Source organism: Pogona vitticeps, chromosome 3, assembly GCF_051106095.1.
Source record: "Pogona vitticeps strain Pit_001003342236 chromosome 3, PviZW2.1, whole genome shotgun sequence".
Taxonomy (NCBI): domain Eukaryota; kingdom Metazoa; phylum Chordata; class Lepidosauria; order Squamata; family Agamidae; genus Pogona; species Pogona vitticeps.
Genome location: NC_135785.1, coordinates 249,569 through 271,068, shown reverse-complemented (window position 1 = coordinate 271,068; position 21,500 = coordinate 249,569). Strand labels below are relative to the sequence as shown.

At 47.8% G+C, this 21,500-nt stretch overlaps 1 protein-coding gene across 10 annotated transcripts in view; it reads left to right on the top strand.

Moving 5' to 3' along the window:
- The window catches only part of DLG1 (discs large MAGUK scaffold protein 1), a 120,051-nt gene that overhangs the window by 13,052 nt on the left and 85,499 nt on the right, over positions 1 to 21,500 (top strand). For 2 of the 10 annotated variants that reach the window (XM_078389692.1, XM_072996437.2), the window contains exon 1: positions 1,698 to 2,342. The exons of 6 other annotated variants lie outside the window; for them this stretch is intronic. In XM_078389692.1, the coding sequence (XP_078245818.1) occupies positions 2,313 to 2,342 (30 nt within the window). In that variant the 5' untranslated portion in view covers positions 1,698 to 2,312. Of the gene's footprint in view, positions 1 to 1,697; positions 2,343 to 12,896; positions 13,445 to 21,500 lie in introns of those variants that run through there. 2 more of the 10 variants (XM_078389691.1, XM_078389690.1) reach the window with 1 other exon arrangement.

Genomic DNA, 21,500 nt, shown 5'->3' with positions numbered 1-21,500 from the left:
TAGCAAAGTAAATTTAGCAACAAAACAGCCCAAAGGTTTCTAACATACTGTAAAACCTTTTACGAAGTGCTTGGAATTATAAAGGTTTCACCTGTGGCTTGAAAAAGCAGAACCAGAGAGAAAACCAGAGAATTTTAGGTGTTTAGGGAGTTTAGATGGAAGCCTTCAGCAGCACCTGTTCAGACTCTGCTAAATTCCTGGTTTGCTTTCCTGGTAATTCATCAGTTGAATTCTGGTTGTGGCCACAGTAATGCCTCCTTCTCTTTTATTTAGTCTCTTTACTTTGTTATTAAAATTCTTGCTACAGAAAGAGGTTTCAGGAAGGGGTTTCAGGAAGCTAAGCAAGGAACCAGAGCACCTGGTGGGCGTAATCAGGCTGCTGTGTCCTCAAATGCCAGGCTGTTTTATTATTCTTACCTTAATGTTCTTCTTGTGATTCCATTGCAGCAGTTTTTATTGCAAATGTAATATGTTTGCCTTTAAAAAAAACAATAAAGGATGCTTCACAAGAAAGATGTCAGAGGCTAACACAAGAGGCAGTGGAAAACCTAGGAGAGGAACTCTTAAAAGCAGCGACCAGAGCAGGCCCATGGGAATACTCCTTTACTGTCAGGCTTAGCCAAGCCTCCCTCCTAAAGATCTGGCTTGGACTCCATTTTAGCTGCAGCATCAGTTTACCTGCAAGGTGCCAGGCGCGTATTTCACATTAAGGGTGGCCCGATTTCAGTGGGGCAGAGCTGTACAGTCGTTGGTGCTGGAGCACCGGGGGTGTCCTCTCCTGGGTGACACGGACATTCCTCACTGCGCAGGCACAGGTTTTAGATGAGCTCTGCACTCTTGCCGTCTGCGAGTGACGTCTGCTTCTGTAACTCTCTCGAGAGCACTGGCCATTGGAACTTGTGGGTAGTTGGGGGGTGAGGTCCTGGCTGGAGAAGCTGTTCGTGCCCTTGGGCGGGACGTGGCTCCTTCTGTTCGGGAGACCAGCCTGGCTGGCTTGTGCAGAGGGCTTGATCCAGCGTTGTGCAAAAGGAGAGGAGAGAAGAGCTGCTTTGTCCAAATGGCTCGACTGCCTGAGAGCTGGCGCCTGCGTTAGAAACTGGGCCCCCCCAAGCTCTTCCTAGCTGCAGAGGTGCGGGCGGAGGAAAGGAGCATGCCGTCCTTGGCTGTTCTTGTGCAGACGGGGCACCTGCCTGGGCACGGCGGGGTCTTCACAGTCACAGCACATCCAGTGGCAGTGGAACCAGTCTCTTCTTTGTCACGGCGAGCCTTGTTGCTAAGCCCAGACGGAGGTGGGGAAGAAGACTGAGGAGCCCCTTCTTTCCCTCCACCCCGTCTGTCTGCCCTGGGGTGGGTGGTGGGGCAGCACCTGGGACAAGGCTCAGCAGAAACCTGAGAGGGAAGTAACTGAGTGGCCCATCTCCAGCAGCCTCTGGTTTGGAATGTGAGCCACAAAGCATGGAGAGGAAATGGAGAGCAGAACACTGGGGGTCTCTCTGGATCCTCTTCACTTTGGCTGTGTGGGCTTTGTTTTACGCAGTGCCAGGCCATACTGCGCCCCCTTGCCAAAAGCAGCCAGCCCAGACTTGTTTCTTCCCTGGCCCTACTACCTGAGGGCCCTTTAATTTGGGGGGAGGGAGATACATATGTGCGCTGGGATTTTGGCATGCAGAGCGTCCTGTGCCCTGGCACTGAGCCACACCCTCCTGAGTCTGATGACTGCAAGGAAGGCTGATTACTAAAAATAGTGGGAATTGAGATTTTGTTTTTGGCATTGCAGGGTATCACTTTTTTCTTCTCCAGCAACATGAATTCTGTTTTCTCTCCTCCCCTCCCTAAGATTGTACATGGAATATTCCATCTCGTTTATCTTACTGGATCCAGGACCTAAATTTGCTTAACTGGAGCAATCTTTGCTTGTACAGTAGTTGGAGCTTTGATCTCCTAGAAGACGTTTTGAGAACTGGGCACGCCGGGAGAAGGAAGGGGCCGCCGGTCCATGGACTCTTCAGAAACTGGTCTGAATAAAAAGGTTGTGAGCGGCTTTCTGAGAGGGAGCCTGGTAGCAAGCTGTTTGAAGAAGCAAGACCTTTGTGAATTGTGCAGAAAAGTCAGGAAAGAAGCCGCCTGCTTCCTTTGCAGTTGTTTTTCTAGGTTTCCATTATTTTTCTGCCTCTGAGATTCAGTTCTGTAGCAAGTTTTGGTGCTTTGCTTCTATCTGTGCGGCGCCGTCTCCTATTGCCCCTGGAGTTTTCAGTAATTGGCCACTGGCCCACTGCTAGAGATGCCGTAAACTCATTGGCAGTGCTGGAACAATGGACTGCTTGTGTATTGTCACCACCAAGGTAAGAAGCAGCTGCTCTCTGCAGGGCTTTGTTCTGCGTTTGTGGAAGCCTCTGCGTCCGTTTCTATGTCATGGAAGGGTTCTGTAGGCAGTCCAGAGGATCCTGCCCGGCTAGTGGGATTTGAGACTAGTGTGCATGAACTGTGGCTCCCCCCCCCCAACATAAAATGTTGTGCTTTTGAAGGCATCAGGATTCTAGCATCTTTTATTTGTTTCATGTGTAGAACTCAGGTGCTTGTTACAGACAATTTTCAACCTTTTTTTACTCACATCAGGCAAGAACAGCAAAACAGGTAAAAACAACAAATGTAAAAATTAAAGAAGACAAAGTGGTTGTGGCATCTTAAAGACTAACGGTTATATTTTAATGTGAGCTTTTGTGGATCAAGTCCAGTTCCTCAGAAATAAGAGTGAGATTACATGGTAAAAGTTTATCCATTTATACATGCCCCCAAAATAAAGAGGCTGCTTACCGGGCAGATGTCGTTGATGGCATGGCATTTCACATCTGGGAATGACTTTTTGATATTCAGTCGCTCTCCTTACAAACCTGGTGGCTAAATTAATGAGGCAAGAATCTCCGGTTTACTTTGAAGCTTGTAAGCTCACTCTGGTTAGTTGGGAAGAAACGTGGGTATGGAAATTACAGCAGATACAACACAATTATTGTAGTGCTTACGCTTGACAATGGCCCAGGAAACCTTGGCTGATGTTAGAATGAATATGGGGCAGAGAAGGTGGCCCCTAGGCTGGTTGCGGGTTCGGTCCCCATCTTTGTGTTAGTGCTGTGTAGCCTGTTGTGCTCCACTCTTCCTCAACAAAAGCGGAGGAAGGTTTTGTTAGGGATAACATTTTAAAGTGTTGTATAATGGAGCTATCCCAATGTCTGTGACTCGAAAGGAACCAACCCCTGGCATCCCGTTACACGGACCTGTGCTGGTGCCACTTTCCCATGTACGAGGGTCCTGGGACTGAATGTGAGCTCTGCTGGTCAGACCCTTTCCCCTCTCTGTCCAGCTTGGTGAATCAGAACAGAGGTCCCTTTGAAGCTGGACTTGGAAAGGCAGCCAGCGTTGCTCTAAGCTCCAGCTGGCCGTCCTCTTTCGCATGAGGCATGTGAGATCCGGTCAGACCACCTTCTTCTCCCTTTTGGGAGAGGTCTCCAGCAGTTCTAAGATTATTGTTATTAAGTGAGAATAAAATGGGGGGGGGCTTTTTATCAGAATCTCTTGCTGGATTACTGATGACAGCTTCTTAGAGTAGCTGCATGTTTCTAACAGGAGAAAAACCTTTTCATGTTTTTTTTTTCATAAGGGTGTCATCTTCGAGTGAATATTGTAATGGCTGAAACAGATTACATTTATTGTTTACCTGTTGCTGTGATTTTTGCCAGAATTCTATTTTGAGCTGAGAAAACAGTAAGTGGCACTTGTAACAGATGCAGGCTTGATGTCACTGAAAGAACTAGGAACCGTTTGTCCATCCTTCTTTGAATGTAGAAACCTCTGTGTATGTGATTTTGTCTTGTCTTGTTATGGGCTTTCTTGATCTCTTTGTGACCTTTAATGGCACCCCTGGAAGAGTTCATTCTGTTCTGTGTGCAGATCTGGGGATTAGAGCCCCAGATTGCCACTGATAATTGGTTTTGCAAAGGTATATCCAGCAAATCTTTGTATTACAGAAATTACAGGAAATTGTCTGGTCATCTGACAGAAGGTTCTTATGAGTTTTAACAGTAACGTCTATTCTGTGCTTTTTTGTTTTAATTGCATTACTGTGTTCTGTTACTGTTTGAATGAGAGTCCATTTGAATGTCAGTACTCTAGTAATACTAGAAGCTATCAAAGCAAAAAAGCAAAGCAAAGCATGCTGCTTATATACCGCCCCATAGTGCTTCAAGCACTCTCTGGGCGGTTTACAAGTTAATTATGCAGGCTACACATTGCAGGCTACACATTTTAGATAAGAAATCACTTCCATACATGCCAGTCAGTGAAATCCTTAACAGAAAACCTTGTTTTTCATTATCTGTTTCTCAGACTCCAAAGCAGACGGTGAAACAAGGGAGGGTGAGTTCCATTTAACGTGAGAAGGTAGGATCGATGCTAAGGCCAGATGAGACCAAAACAAGCTTGTGTGGCCCAACTTTCTATACCCAGCAACGTGATCAGACAGTTGCCTCTGGAGACCCTCCCGGGGCAGGGCGTTAGGGGAGGTAGCAGCACCCCCACTCTGAAATAAAACCTTTCTGTTTTATTCAAACAAACCTCAGATAATCTTGTGATTTATTTCAAGAACCCATGAGAAGAACACATGCAAAGAGGAAAAACTTTTAACTGAACCCCTGAGAAATCTGGATTCCACTTGCCTTGGTGCTTATTCTGAATCTGTAGTACTGTATTGGCATGAAAGACTTTCTAATGCTTCAGGGTATTTTGCCAAACAGATGTTTGAAACGAGCTGTCAAGTTCAGAGTGCTCTATTCAGCTTCCCCAGTCCCTGCAGCATGCAGCAGAGAGATGGCATGCATGACGTATAGTGATCTTAAGAAGGAGATTCTGTTTTCCCCTTTTGGTAAATGGTTGCAACGTTTTTATAGTGAACTCCAGATCCCATGTGGTGCCCGTCAAGTAGTGCTAGCACAATGGGTTTCCTTGCCTTCTTCCTGCTGTCTCAGATTAGACTTAAGAGTCCACTGGTGGGGTGACTGGGCACGCATGTAGTGCGTGAGAGGGGAAAGAAAGCCCCCCACAATTTCCAGGGTTGCATTTGTTCCACAGGCAGTCAAGAGAGCACTGTGGGCTGCACTCAGAGAGGTCTCCTTGCATTTTTGCAATAAGGCCACACATGTTATTGCTGTAAAGGCTTGGTAAGTCACAAACAGCAGGAATCGCATATATACCTTCATGGTAATGAGTTTTCCATTACCTTATCCTGACCTACAGTGATTTGGGATTTGAAAAAAATTGATCTAAAGTCACTGGAAGATTATTTCTGTGTATCTAACAATATATTTGGGAATGTAATTCTCAAATTATATTCTGCTTTGGGTCTCCACTAGGGTGAAAAGGTAGGACAGTATCAGTTAAACAAACGAATAAATAAATGAGAAACCCAATGCAGGCATTGGAACTGTTCCGTCATGCTAAAGAATTTAATTTATCTGATAATTCAAGTAGAGTCTTTTCTCAAGTACAGTGGTGCCTTGCATAGCGATCGCTCCGTTTTACAACAAAATCGCTTTGCGATGGACTTTTTGCCATTACAAGAGCGATCGCTTTGCGATGGCCCCTATGGGGAAAATTCGCTTTGCGATGATCGCGGGGGAGCGCTTCCCCGCGATCATCCCAAAGCCCCCGCAGATCAGCTGTGCGAAAATGGGGCCTTTGGGATGATCGCCGGGGGAGCGCTTCCCTGCGATCATCCCAAAGGCCCCATTTCCGCACAGCTGATTGGCGGTTCCAAAATGGCCGCCTGCTGTTTTGCCTTGCTTTAGAGGCACCGAAAATGGCCGCCCCTATGGAGGATTTTCGCATAAGGTGAGTTTTTAAGCCCATAGGAACACATTAAACGCTTTTAAAAATCGCTTGGCGATGAGATTGCATAGCAGCGATTTTTGCTGCACGGATTAACATCGCTAAGCGAGGCACCACTGTAACTAGCTTCCTTCTGTTTTCAGACCACTATATTCTAAATATAGTGAAATAAGGCACACGGTCATAGGCATTCAAGCTCATCAACATAACAGGGCTCCATACCATGCTCCCCCCACGGGAAACCAACAACAAATCATGTAGCAGTGCAACAGGCAATCAACATGGGTTTTTCTCCATAGATTTAAACTAGCACAAGGCTGGCTTGGCTGGATGAGCACTTAGAGTAATTTTCTTTGTGTGTATTTTTAATATGCTTAAAGTCTAAGAAATACTTTTTTTACTTTATATATTCTTATTTTTGATAACTTTGACAGTTTTCCATGTTTTTAAAGTAAGATTAAAGCTTACTTACATTACAGTGTTTTTTACTTTTTAATGATATGTTCTTGAGAAGTTTTCCCTGTTGGTTCAATATGCCTCTTTTACACTTCTTTATTTTTGAATTCAAACATGATTTGATTTAATTTCTGCCTACACTTAAGTTTTGTTTTTTAATTGTTTCTTTAGAGTTTTTCATAGTTGTGAGACTTTTGGATGGCGATTTATTTTTAAGTGGTTGTGTCTACAGTTTTATTCATATCTTTTGGAGTGGGTGACTTTTGTATTTTTGCAACAACTTTGAAGTATTTTTGTGCACATGAAATATGGAAGCATTGTAGATAAATAGAGCTTATAGAATTAGACAAGTTGATATTGCCTGGGATCAATACAACAATGGAAAGACTTATACCTTGATACTTGGATGAATTTTGATATGATTGTCAATGGCTGCTTGGTTTCATTCTGGAGTTAACCTTTTGTGTTTTTTGGGGGATGTAAATGCCAGCTGTGATGAACATTGGCTTCTGATTTTTCCACTGAACTCTATAAAGTTCTGTAGAGCTTTTAAGGTGCTGTTTTCCAACCTTTTCCAAGTTGCAATAATCTTTTATAGTAGCCAAGTAACCTGTGACCTCCCTGCTGTGTTTGCATAAAGAGCCATTTTTAACGGACCCAGGAAAACACAATAATGCTAGGAAAAAGGGGGAGACAGAATTTGTGGTGGATTGACTCGGTGGAGAAACCGCATCCTTTATTTTACAAGGCTGATGCAGGCTTTGGTTAGAAGGGTTGAGTCTTTTGGGGTATAGGAGAGCATTAATTCATAGTAGGGCCCCTGGTTTGTTTAAGCCTAGCAACCTCCCAGAAAACACTTTGTGACCCCCTTTGGGGTCAGAATGACCCGTGTCTACTTAGGGAGATGTTTGGGCTGATAGAGCTTTAGTAGAGCTAAAACTAAACATAAGCCAGCAGTGTGATGCAGCGACAAAAAAAGAAAAATGCTGTAGAAGAGTGTACCAGGAGGGGGGGGGCGTCCAGATCAAGGAAGGCAATACATAGTACTTTTCGTCTGCTTTGGCCAGGCCTCGCCTGGAGTAATGCCTCCAGTTCTGGGTACCACTGCTTAAAGGAGGATATCAAGAAGCGGAGGGACAAGGTCCAGAAGGGCAAGAGGTCTGGAAACGAAGCCCTGGGAGGTAACGCTGAGGAAACCTGGTGTGTTTAGCCTCGATAGGAGAAGGGCCGAGAGGCAATACAGGAGTCGTCACCGAGTATTTGAATGGATCTCACACGGAAGATGTTGTTTTTTTTTTTTTTTAAATGTGGTTCAAGAGGGATTCCACTTACAGTTTGATCTACACGCTCATGCTAAAACAACTTTATAGGCGAATCCAGACCTGAGGATAGAGGAAGCCTTTTTTGTGGCAGGAGTGGGGGAAATGTGGTATTATATCATTAATATATATGCCTTATCGGAAGCTGCAGCAGGTAGAGAAGATGTGCTGCTGCCGCCCAGCTGGTCTCTGGAACCATCTCTTTATGATCCTATAAACCCCCCTGTCCTGGCCAAGTTCAAGGTGCTATTGTTAACTTTTAAAGCCCTTAACAGTTTAGGACCTTGTTTAGAAACATCTACCCATCCACCCACACCTCTTATATTGAGAGGCGCCAAGTGACCACCTTCCCCCCACAAATCGGTCACTTGAAACTGGACCTTTGTTTTGGTGACTGGTTCCCTTGGAGCTCCCTGCCCGTCCCTCCTGGGTTTTAGGAGGCAACTGAAGACCTGGTGTAACGGCCTCCTTCCACCTCACAAAGGAAGGTCGCTACGTCACCACACTTCTACACTTCCGGTAGTCTGCCACCAACCATTCCCTGAATTGAGTCACACAGACAGGAATGGATTTAAAAATAAAAGAACTAAATGTTTATTGATTGGTACACATGGATTGGTAAAACACACATATCATGTAATCAGGTAACGAAAGGCTCAAGCTTATACAGGCTCTCCAGACGTGTTCACACAGAACCCAACTCCTCCTCTCTCCCACATCCAACTCTCACTTTCTATATATACAACACAGCTCCTCCCCCTGATGTCCCGCCCTCCGACCACCATTGGATGACATCTTTCCCTCCAAACCCTTGAAAGACAGGTGACATCAGAGCTGACTGTAGCACCTGGTTGTTCTCCCAAAGCCTTTCTGTAGTTTGCCCCTCATTAAGTAATATTTTGTATCCCTTCTGCCACCCGTCTGCCATGAATTTTCCTTTTTTCATTTGGGGTTCCTATAGCTAAGTCTGAAACCCCTTTTCTCCCTTTTGTTTTATTGTTATTATCATCATCATTGTTGATGTCTGTGTGTCATTCTGTTGGCCGCCCAGAGTAGTAGCCTAGCTACTACAGTGGTGCCTCGCTTAACGATGTTAATTGGTTCCCAAAAAAACATTGCTAGGGGAAAACATTGCTAAGCGAAACACCATTTCCCATAGGAATGCATTGAAAACCGGTTAATCCGTTCCAATGGGAACGGATTACCGTCCTTAAGCGAAAATCGCCATAGGAAACATCGCTAAGCGAAACAATGTTTTCCCCATTGGAATGCATTGAAGCCTATTCAATGCATTCCAATGGTTTTGCGATGTCCGTTTTTGCTATTTTTAAAGTGTCTTAAAATGTTCAAAAACTTTTAAATGCTTGGGATCGTTAGTGCACCTTGTAAGACCTTTGCAAACTTAATTTGGCTTTGTTCTGACTCTTTGTTAATTTTTGATGAATTTTCCCCCCCATTGGAATGCATTGAACTGTAGGTTTGACAGGCTAATTGTTCTGGTACTCTTTAAAAAAGGTTTTGTAATGACTAAAGTAAATTATTTCCAAGTTGCTCTTCTAAATATACTTTCATTGTCAGGGCTACTTTTTCCATGGCCCCTTCACTGTATTTTAACAGCTTATACATACAAAATTGGCACACGTTAAGATTGCTTTAGGTAGGGGTTTCCTGCTTCGGGAGGTCTTGGCCTCTGTGACTCTTGGGGTCTCTCCCACATCTACAGGTGTCTGGAGGTGTGGGTCTGTGGGCTGGAACTCTCGGGATTCTGCTGGGGAATTTGTGCAGATTTCTGGGCGTTGGAGTCCAAAAAACCTGAATGGCACATTGCTACCCATCACCCCTAGCCAGCACAACCAGTGGGAAAGAGCTGAAAGAATTGCAATTCCTGGTGATCTCAGGAAGGCCATATTCTCTCCCCCCCTCCTTTTTTTTTGGTTGAAATAATCAAGGAATAGGTGGACACCAAGTGTCTTTGTCTGGGACCCTCTGCTTGGGCAGGAATGGGGTTGGCCAATAGGTCTCCTCTGATATAGAGCAGTAGCTTCTTGCTTCCTGTCTTCCATGGTGGCTCAGCTGCTTGGTCTGAGAATGTGGATAGGTATAGGCCGGTGAATCCTTTGGGAGAGCCAGAGAGTCTCCACCTGGGGCTGCCTGGTACTCTTAGGTCTGAGAGAAGGAAGGACGGCTGGCTGCTGGTGCAAACCGAATGTGATGATGGGAGCCTAGGGGTTCTCGGCATCCCGGGTGGAGCAGAGCAGGCGGCCAAAACTGCTCCCTGGAGGGAGAGACGGGCTAGTTCCTTTGAGAAATGTCTCAAAGGTTTTTTTTTTCTCCCAGGCCTGAAAGTTTCTGGGGACTGTTGGGAATTTTTTCCAACGGGTCAGTATAAACGAGGAATGCTGACCAAGGTCCCTAAATCTTGGCCCTGGGCATCTAACTCGGTGCGCGAGGGTGCATGTTAAAGTGTCATTGGAAAGGAGAGGCAAATTGTAGGAGCCCTCGATGGCTTGGCTGGGAAGGCTTTTTGTGGTGCTTCCAGGCCTCCCGGGTGGGTCGGCCTTGGGGAGTGACTGCCTGCAGGGCCCTCTTGCCTGCCACGCTGGGTGACGCTTCAGGATGCCAGCTGGCTGAGGACCTTCTTTCTGGCTGGTGTGCCCAGGGGCCCTGCCTGCTGCACTTTGTCCTGCCCCTCAGGGATCACGGGATGGTTGAGGTTCCAAATGAGTGTCGGCGTGAAAGGAGGAGGGCCTGACTTTAAGTGCAGCCTGGAGGCGGTTTGGCGCCCTCTCCCTTCCCAGGAGTCTGGGGTTCTGAACTTCATGTGTGGGCTGACCAGCCAGCGCACTCTCCATCTGCATAGGGAAGTGTAGGGGCCCAGGTGCGCGTTTGCAAGGGAGCAAGAGACGCAGCGTCTCGCCCTTCCCGCTCCCCCTCTTTCTCAGGGGAAGGCTGCTTAGAGGGTGGCCTCTCGGGTGGGGTCCCTCCAGCCAGCTGGAACTCAGAGACCCAAGCGAGCCCTGATGGCTTGACCCTGGGTGGGGGAGGCCCCTCAGGGCCCCGAGCCACCCAGCTGCCGCCTGGCAGGTGCCCCACTGTCCTCCCAGACCTGGTGCCGTGTAGGCACTGGAGGTGCGGAGCTGTGCGGCCGTGGAGGCTGGCAGTGCTTTCTCCTGACATGGCGATCCTGGCTTGGGGATGGTCAGCCTGCTTGCGGAAGGTGCTTGCGGGTCTCCACGAGCCAGCTGCTCGCGGTCAGGCCAGATGCAACCCTTGCCGTGAACCTTGGGAAGCCGGGCTGGCACGTCATGCGATGGCCTTTTTCCTGCACAGAGCCTTGACCAGGGAAGCCAGAGAGCTGGCCTGGCAGGTCCTAGGGAGGTGTTTGCCGGGGTCGGGTGGGTGGGGGTTGGACCTTGTCTCCCCTGCTTTGAGATAACTTGACGGGGGGGGGGGCGGGAAGAAGCAGAATGAACCGCCCAGGCTCTGGAGGATCTGTTCCTTGGGTGGGCTGAGCCATTGCGGAGCAATGCTGCCCTCTGCTGCCCTTCTGCCGCTTCCTGCAGGCCAGTCGTGTTTTCCGACAACGGGGGGGGGGGGGATGCTCCCTATTCTCCCATCACTTGCCTGACCCTAAAACGTCATGCATATGATTAGGAGTGAAAATGGGAATCATAAACAGTGCGGTCAGGAGGAAATGATAGGCAGACCGTACGGACCGTGCTGGTGGTTCTTTGACAGATTCCTGTTCACAAGAGCGTAGTTTGGTAATTGGACCAATGTTTGCTACTTTTTAACGAGTTGTTGTATTGCCTTCTCCAGCTGTGGCAGTCCCCCCCCGTCCCCCTCCCCCTGCGAAAGAAACAATCCGTGCTTGCCCATTTCAGTGGGTGTGCTGCTCTGACTGGGAATAAAATTGGGTTGAGCTCCATGCGCTTTGACTGTGGCCTTTTCTGAGGCTTTTCTCATTCTCTCCTTCCCATGGCTGTGCGTCGTCATACCTCCTCTGGCTCTGAGTGCAACTGCTCTCGAAGGGGTGTTGTGTTGCATCTGAGGAGCCTCTAAGGTTTCAGGAGTCCGGATGGTGTCTCTCCCTCTCTTTCCCTTTTGCCTTGAGAGTAGCTTGTTTGTCAGGTGCAGAATGCAGGAGGGCATGCCTGGCAAATACTGTATCGCCCTGCGGGGGGAAATGGGCAGGCGGGCAGGCGGGCAGGCATTCATGGTATGAGTGCTGGGCCTTGTAGGGAATCCTGCAGCAATAGAGCCAGACTAGGTATGGGGACAGGGTGGCCATCCAGATTTGCTACCATTTCCCAGTTTCTGCATCTGGTCTGTTGGTAGCTGGGTGAGGTGGGGTTTTCTTTGAAGCAACTGCAGGCTTCCTCCCCCCGAGGTCTGGCAGAAGGAAGTGCCACTCTCCAGGATGGACTGGAGACCATGAATTGTCTTTTGCAGTATTTTAATTGGGAACTGTAGGTGACAATGTGTGGTGTTGATTCTCATAGGTTATTGATGGCCAACACTATTTGTGGTCCGGTTGATTGGCACCCCCTGCCCACTCCCATTTCTTTGGCTGGGTGGCACAGTCTGAGACACGCCAAACTGGAACAGTTCTAGTCGCTGGGATGGAGACATTTTTTGGGGAGGTGGAAGCTGAAAACCTTGAATGTCTTCTAAGGGAAATACCCAGATGATTAGTTCCTTATTGAGTTCTGTTTCTGTGTGTGAGGATATTGTCGTTTTTAGCTTTAACGGACTATAAACAAATCCAGATGGTTACACCAATAATGGTCTGCCTGACACTTAAGGCATTACAACAACTCTTGTTTGTGCCGCCTCACAACTGTTCCAGAGACAGCTCAGATAAACCCACTCTGTCATGTTCTGGAAATAACCCTTTGGCTGATATTTGGTGAAATGGACTAGAAAAAAAGGGCTGGCTGTTTCCCATGGTAGTTCTCCATCTCCAGGTGGCCCAAACTGTAGGTGAGCTCAGAAGATGTCTTGGCCTCTTGCCTTTCTCCCTCCGTTCCATGGGCTTGGACTCTGATTTGTCCGTGTCAGGAAAAGAGGTGTCATTTGTGAAGGCCTTTGTGCAGAGGAAGAGTTGCCTGGATGGATGGCTCTGTGCACGTGCACGCGCACGCGCGCTTCCTCCTGCCTCGGTCTCTCTCTCTTGACTGTGGGTTGTGTCCATGCGTGCATCATGCCGTGCTCTGGGCTGGCGACTGTCGTGCTTTGCCCCTCCTCCTGTTTGGCATCTGGCACTGGGAGCACCCGAAGTGTTTCTGGCTGGATCCGCTAGTTTTCCCCTCATGGAGGAGGGTGTTGTGCTTACTCTGTTGCAGGAGGAGCTGCTGTTGCTGCTGCTACTGGTGCCTTTGTCTGCCCCCTGCCTCCCGCCCCCCCCGGGAATTTTGACCAACAAGATTTCAGAAGGGAGGCGAGGCAGTGGAGTCTTCTTCGTCTGAGGCAGTTGCTATGACTCAAGAAGGGGCCAGCATCTTGCAGAGGAATGCACTGCTTTATTTAGTTGCATCCTACGTGCCGTGCGGATGTTAATATGATGGGAAACCGGGTCTTACCTTTCTGTCTTGGCTTCTTTCTCTGGACTGGGATGTCAGCGCCCAGGGTGGGGTATCTCCTCTCAATGCGTCTTTCTCAACCGAATGAAGTCTCCTGGGCCTGAAAAGATGTCTCCTGGCATTAAAAACTTGGATTGCTTTTCTCCAATGCTGTGCCACTGTAAAGTCGCCTGTAGCAACAACGCGGTCTCCTTAATATTTGGATGCAAGGTGGGTCTGAAGAGTTCTCTTCTAGCCAATCTTGGGCACCTCTGACTGAATGAGCGGCATTACTGTGCAAGCGGGACTGGTATTAATAGCCTTAATACCAGTGGGGTTGGATTAAGTCATCTCCCTTGGAGGATGTGCTGGGCGAAAGGGTCACCGTGAGGGTCACCGTTTGGGAAGCGCCGATGGGGCGGGCCTACGTGCACACATGCAAGAGCGCTGCCTCTCTCTCTCTCTTAGGAGAAGCAGGGACAGGCTGTGTAGGAAAGCCCGCCTCTGGAGCCAAGTGCTGCCCCCCACCACGGGGGTGGGGGTGGTTGTCGTCATTGTCATGATGTGTTGATGCTGCTGTTGTGCTTGTGGAGCTCCTGGGTTGACTTACTGCTGGAGCAAGGACATGCGGTAGATGAGAAAATGCCCCGTGAGGGCTGTTCTTCCTTCTGCACTGGGAGGCTTCACGGATGCTAGTAATTCTGCCCCAATGGAGGTCTCTGGTGGGAGTTCTTGTAGGGCAGGGTCCCATGTTTGGAGGCAAACATTGAGAGTCCTTGGGAAAGTGTTGGTTGGCATTCACTTGTTGACTTTCTTTTCTCCAGTTTTAGAAAGCTGAACGTTCTGTATTGTTTAAACTTTTGAAAGTTTCCTCATCAGTATCCTTTGTATTTGTGGGTTGTCCTGAGCTAACCCTCATCTGTCATTGGTTCCTACACAAGGAGTTCATGGTAGATTTGTACCTTCGTTAGACCAGTCAGAAGGTTACACATTATGGTTCAGGCTGTTGTTTCAAGTCCCACAAAATTCCTCATCAGCCTCCTGGATAAACAAAGCAGGAGGGAGAGCAGCACATCTCTCTGGTGCTGAGAAGATGGGGAACATTCTCAGTGTTTTCTTTTAGCCATCTTCCCACTGGGCATGTTAGCGTGAAGTGTTGGGTGTTTTGTATATTGGTTCCCAGGACTGCCTTTGTGTTCTGCGTGCATGCGGTGCCGTACTGCCGCTTGGTTCAGTGGCTGTGGAGGAAGACCGTGCGTGAACATCTGTGTGAGTGGCAACTCAACTCGCCTGCTGAGCACAAACATTTTGTTTGCGTTTTGGCAGAGAGCTGTCCGAGGTTGCAGGCTGCAGAAGAGAAGCAGCCTTGGCTGTGTGACACCAGGCTGCAATTTCAGTTTTGTGGCTCTTCCTTTCTTAGGGCCTTCTTCTCTCCCTACCCCACCCCACTCACCCCATAGCCCTAATGGCAGAAGGGGGACTTTGTTGGGCTCCTTTGTTTTCGTTTCCTCCTCTGGGTTTCTGATGCAACCTTCTGTAGCCTGCACCAGACTGCTGGGGCCAGGGAGACGGGAGCCATTGCATAGAAGCTCCTGAAAGGGATGAATTGGTGCCAGAGAGCCTTGCACAGGTTTTTTTTTAAAAATCCTAATGCCGCCTTTGCCATATTGTCCACTGCCATTGCTGCGGCTGCATCCAGTCCCTGCTCTCCATCCAAATGTAGTGGGAGGGGCATTGGGACAATTGTTTGTTTTTAACATGCCATCAGGTCACTTTCTGTTCATCACAGGAACCCCAATAGGGTTTTCAAGGCACGTAAAATAGTCACGGGATTTGAACCCAGGTCCTCTGAGCTCTACCCCAGCAGTCTTACTATTACAGCGCACTGGCTCTCATGCCTTCAAGATAAGTTAGGTATTTAAGGAGGGGTTTTATCGGTTCCACTTACCTCCAGTGAGTTTCCATGGCTGGATGGTGACTCAGACCCAGGCATTCAGCATCCTCGTCTGCGCTCTGCCCGCTACGCCCCCACTGGGATATATCTACAGGGCTGTCTCTTTCCTGTAAGCCAAAGTGCAAGCGTGGGCTTGCCCAGGAGAGCCTTTTCCCTGGCAGAGGTGCCTGGGGAGGCCAGGCTTTGCCTCTGGGAACTTCCTTCCCCCCTTACTCCTACCTGGCGTGTCCTCTCTTGGCTTGCAGGCAGAGGCCAGCACTTTTATCTGGTGGAATGGGGATGGTTTCTCCCTCGTTCTTTCCCTCTTTCTCTCTAGTGGGGCTTGTTTTCTCTGAGTGCCGGTAAGAATTGGTGTGCTTTAGATTCCTTGCTGCCTGCCAGAATTCACATTTTAAAGGCAGCCACGAGGGCGAAGTCTGCTTTTAACCCACACTCAGAACCTCTCGGCGGTGTGGTCTCGGTGTTCCTTGCGACAGCCCCTTGCCTCCCAGTCCTCCTCCTGCCTTGGAGGTGTTTTTTTGTTTTTTGTTTTTTTTGTGCTCACAACAATTCTATCAAATCTCCGAGCTGCCTTGACTGCTGGCGGAAAGAGGCGGAAGGGCTGCAAATTGCCAGCTATCTGTCATGCTAAAATGGACGGGCAGACGTTGAGAGTTGGCAGGGCTGTGTTTGTGCAGAGAGAGCTCTGAGCCTCCGGGCAGAGGCTTTTGTGCTCACATGCCCTGGCTCTGAACAAAGGGCAGAGTGCCGTCTTTGTGTGTGCGCGTGTGTGCGTGCGTGCGTGTGCACGCACAGAGTGCCGCACAGATGTGAGGCAGAGCCCCTGCTGTCACACAGTTCGGAAGAAGCCATGGAGCCTTTCCTCTGTACAAGGAGTGGACTCTGCGGCTTGGACTCGGAGCGTTCCTCTCCTGGAAGAAAGGAGGAGGCCTCGGCAGCCCCAGGCCACTCGCTGAGGTCCAAGGGGACCCCCTGGGGGAGACGTTGGGGGCCGTTGCGTTGCCGCCATGCAGGGCGACTGTCCCGGCAGCTTCATCTGTGAAGGTGGAGGACGGCCGTGGGAGGGCAGCTTTGTCCACAGAAGCAGCACCGGGATGGGTTTTTCAGGTGACCTTGGCCTCTCGGTGAGGCTGGCAGCAGGAAAACAAACATAAGAACAAGTATTAGGGTCCCTTAAAGACTCACAGATTTATTTCAGTGTGAACCAGGGCGGGTAAAAATCAATGATTTTTAAAAAATCAAATTGATTTAAATCATGATTCATGTCACAAAATCTATTGGTTTGATTTAAATAGTCAAAAAATCAGTTTGATTCAAAGCAAATCCATACTGGTGTGATCGTTTGTGGATTACCGCCAGCTTTCTTCCGATGTGCATGCCATAGGAAGCAAATATTCCGGTCTCCTAAGACACCACAACAGTTTTTCTTTTAGTTTTGCTCTCGTTACAGGAGCATGGCTCTCTCTTTCTCTTTGAAGACTGAGTTTGGAGCCCTCTAGAAAAAGCGGGCGCCTTTGTTTTGAGTGTCTCATGTAATGAAGGAAATCAGCAGGAAGCCCCCTGGACTTTTTGCCACAAGGCCTCTGCTGCTTCCTTTCTCTTCCTGAGCCTTCCGTTGTGCCTTGGGTGCGTCGTCTCCCCGAGGGGCTGCCTGGAGCGAGGGCAGAAGCTGACACCCCTCTCTCGCTCCCCGAATGGAGTAGCAGGGCTGTGTTGGCCCCTCTGTGCAGGAAGAGCAGGAAGAATCCTTTCGGGCAGCTGCTGCTCCAGAGGGCATGCTTGGACCGAGACGCCAACGGGAAGGAAAGACCACTGCCACCATGATGTGAGCCAAGAAATTGTTCCAGCCTGCCCGGTCCCTTCCCTCCCCCCTGCCTTTGCCCAGCTCGAAGGAATGATGATGATGCTCAGGCAGGCTAACCAGCCAGCCCAGCTCCTGCTGGCCAGTATAAACATGCCGTGCATTAGGACAGGTTGCATTGCAGAGCAGCAATTAGAGGAGTTGATCAGAATGGTAAAGGCTCTGGAAACCAAGGCCTGTAAGGAATGGCTGAGGGAACTAGGTACTGTATGTTTAGCTTGGAGAAGAGAGGATGGAGAAGTGCTTTGACAGCTGTCTTCAAGTATTTGAAAGGCTGTCATGTGAAAGATGGGGTGAGCTTGTTTTCTGCAGTGGCAAAAGGTAAGGCCCAAAGTAGTGAGTTCACAATGGCAAGAAAAGAGATTTCGCCAAAGCCTTAGGAGGCACGTCCTGAAAATAAAGGCTGTTTAACTGTGGGAGGGGATGGGCCCTCTTTCACTAGAGATTTTTAAGCAGAGTTTGGAGGGGCCTCCCTAATCAGGGATGCTTGAGCTCTCGCTTTCCTGCTATGGAAGCTACAACATAATGGTTTTCTGTAGGCAAAGATGTCAGACAAGGGTGCTGTTTGTCTCCCTGTCTCTTCCATCTGTACACAGAACATATTATGCAGAAATCTGGATTTGATTAAGTTGAAGGAGAGTGAAAATGGGTGGAAGAAACATTAAAAACATTAAGGTATGCAGATGACATTCCATCTTATTGGCTGAAATCAGCAATGACTTGAAATGACTTCGGGTGAAAGTGAAAGGAAAAAGTGCCAGAGCAAGACTGCAGTTGAACATCAAGAAGGCAAAAATCATGAATACAGAAAAAGTACACAACTTGAATGTTGGCAGTGAAGAAATAGGAAACAGAGATTTTTGTATACCTTGGTTCACTCCAAATGGAGAGCTCAGCCAAGACATCAGAAGAAGACAAAGACTAGGCAATACAGTACAGCAATGAAGGGATAAGAAAAGGTCATCAAGTGTAAGAAGGTGTCACTGTAGACCGAGGCCACCTGGAGTCCTTTTAAGGAGAAAAATGGGATAAAATATTTTAGACGAATTTTTAAAAAATAAGGCTAAGATCATCCATATACTTCTATTCCTGATCAAAAATTGGATCAAGAGCTATGTGAAAGCTGAACAGGAGGAGAGAAGGCTGACAGGAAGATGATCCATTCATTTGAAAGATGGTGGTGGAGGAGAGTGTTGCAGGTTTAGATATAGAACAATTAAGACTTGGACCACATGTTTTCTGAATAGTTTTTATCCCAGAGCTATAATTGCACTTAATAATGAGCTTAAAGACCACCAGTAGAGAATAGTTGGACAGTGTTACTTAGCCTGCGGTGTAGATGTTTGTATTCTTAGTGGGGGATTTTTAGTGGGTGGGGAGTGTTTGGGGATTTTTTATGTGTGTGCATGTGGGTGTCTTTGTGAATTTCGTTGTATGGGTATACTATATATATACTTACAATGACAATAAATGTATTTGATTTGATACTGTGAACTGCCCAGAGTGCCCACTGGTCTCTCTCTCTCTCTCTCTCTCTCTCTCTCTCTCTCTCACACACACACACACACACACACACACACACACACACACACACACACACACACACACACAGAGAGAGAGAGAGAGAGAGAGAGAGAGAGAGAGAGAGAGAGAGAGAGAGTGGACTTCCAGAAAGCTGAACAAGGAGTTCTAGACCAAATTACGTCTGAACTATCTTTGGAGGCAAAATGATGAAAGCGAATCTGTCATGCTTTGGGCACTTTGCAATGAGAAAAGACAGTAATTCTGGTTAAAGTCCCTCCCTCCCTCCCTCCCTCCCTCCCTCCCTCCCTCCCTCTCTTTCTTTCTTTCTTTCTTTCTTTCTTTCTTTCTTTCTTTCTTTCTTTCTTTCTTTCTTTCTTTCTTTCTTTCTTTCTTTCTTTCTTTCTTTCTTTCTTTCTTTCTTTCTTTCTTTCTTTCTTTCTTTCTTTCTTTCTTTCTTTCTTTCTTTCTTTCTTTCTTTCTTTCTTTCTTTCTTTCTTTCTTTCTTTCTTTCTTTCTTTCTTTCTTTCTTTCTTTCTTTCTTTCTTTCTTTCTTTCTTTCTTTCTTTCTTTCTTTCTTTCTTTCTTTCTTTCTTTCTTTCTTTCTTTCTTTCTTTCTTTCTTTCTTTCTTTCTGGTCCGACTCTTCGTAGCCCCATGGACCAGAGCACACCAGGCCCTCCTGTCTTCCACGGCCTCCCGGAGTTTGGTCAAACTTTCTTTCTTAGTATCAGAATATTAAACAAGTTAAAATTATGGACGTGTATGAAATCTAGGTAAAAGTGTTTAAATGTGAGGTGCATTGTCAGTGGGGGCTTGATTGAACCCCCTTCCTAATTTCTACATCGCCACCCCAAGTGTCTGTTCCCTCTCAGCTTGGACACTGCATACCTACAAGCAGGGGACTGGAGGAGATGTTGCGCCTGCCCGTGCTCTGCCCTCCCGTACACACCACACCCGCAGCAGGAGTGAGAGAGAGGTTCTTCGTGGTCTCTGTGAATGCACACAAAAGGGCTTTAGTGCACCTGCGCAGAGAACCTTGGAAAATTCTAGAGCTTTAACACATGTCCATTAGGACCTCCCTCCGGTTGCGCTTGCCCTGCCAGGGCACAGAGATACCTCAGTCGCTTATTTGCCGCCACCTCCGCAGCACCTTGGGTGAAAATAAAAGAAAATTAATTCAATCTCATTAGGACCTTCTTTCGATTCTACACTTCGTGAGTAAAAAAAGAGAGAGAGATATATAAAGAGAGAAAAGAAGTAAGGGAATATTAGAATCGCCTTTTATTTCCTACCCTTTTTTTCCACCCAGGCCTTTTGCTGCTTTATGTCCTCTTTGAGGCCCTTCAAGTGCTGTGAATCCTGTCCAAATAAAAGAACTCTTTTGAACGGAAATTCCCAGTGCCTTTGCTGCTTTAAGCTAGGTATATCAAGCTTCGTTGTGCCAGGCCTGGAAGAATTTGACAAAACCAGTGCTAAAGCTTCAGCTTCAGTGGTTAAGATCTTTCTTTTGGGAAAAATCTCTACAACTGCCTCAGTGTCTGACTATGGATCCTCAGGCCCCACCTGTAGAGCCTCCACCTGGCTGTCAGACCTGCTGTCCAACCTTGAGGCTGCCCCAGCCCATTAAGAAGGCCAAACCAGAGTCTGAAACTAAGCCTTCGACATCGATGTCAAAACCTGCATTGAATCATTCGGCCACCTCGACACCAACAGATGCTCCTAGAAAGAAAAAGAAGCCTTCCCTTTCGAATAAAGCTGGAAGCCTTGCAGATGAACCAATACCACCTCCACCACCTACTGAAGAGCCTTGACAGGAGACAATATGGCTTGACTTGTTATCTGGGGATGAGAATGCTCCTCTCCCCTTGCCTGATGCTGTGTGGGCCGCTAATTATAGAGCTGTGATAGCACTACCTATTCTCCAGGCTGCTTCTGAAGACCTACGCTCTCGTGGTCAACAAGAGGCCATGACCCTTGCTTGCCAGGAAAGGACAGCAGTACGCCATGTTGTGAATGCTGCTTCTAAGCAGATGGCCACAGCCATAGCCCTATGACGTCATGCATGGCTGCGGTATATCCGATGATCCTCAGTCTAGAATCGAAGACCTACCTTTTGATGGCCTTGGTCTTTTTGATAAGACCGATGAGATTCTAAAACTTGAGGAGAACAGGAAGATCGTATAATGCTCAGCAATACCACTCAAGTAATTTTTGGCATCGCACTGTAGCAGTATAGACCTCAGATACAGCGTCAACGTCCACATGCCTCCAATTCATCCACTTTCACCTTCCACCAGACAGTTCCCATGTTTGTCTGCCTGTAGACCTGAGAGGAAGACAAAACATAATCTTTGACTCTCCCAACCCCTACGTTCATCCCCCTCCATCGGTTCCACATACTTACCACACACAACTGGTGCTTCCCCCCCCATGCTTGGTGAAGCATTACTTCAGACACCTGGGTGCTCACCCTCATCTCCTCAGGCTATACAATTGAATTTGACTATCTCCAGCCAACTGGGATCTTCAGGAACACCCCCTCCCCCGCCTTGGAAGAGGATATCAGCTCCTTTCTGCACAAGGATACCATCACTAGTAGTACAACAGGCAGATGTTGCTCTCGGTTTCTACTCCTGATATTTTGCAGTCCCTAAGAAGGATGGAGGGCTACGGGCCCATCTTAGACCTCCGCCACCTCAACTTTTACATCACCCCATAGCGTTTTCCTGTGGTCACCTTGGACAGTACCATCCCACTACTTCAACAAGGCGATAGGTTTGCAGTCATAGATTTAAAAGACGCCTACTTCCACATAAACATACGTCTGGACCACCACAGATTTCTCAGGTTCACCTTCCAGGGAACGACATGCAAATTCTAGACCCTTCCATTTGGCTTGTCAACTGTGCCATGGCCCCTGTGGTAGCATATTTCCGCCTCCCAAGGCGT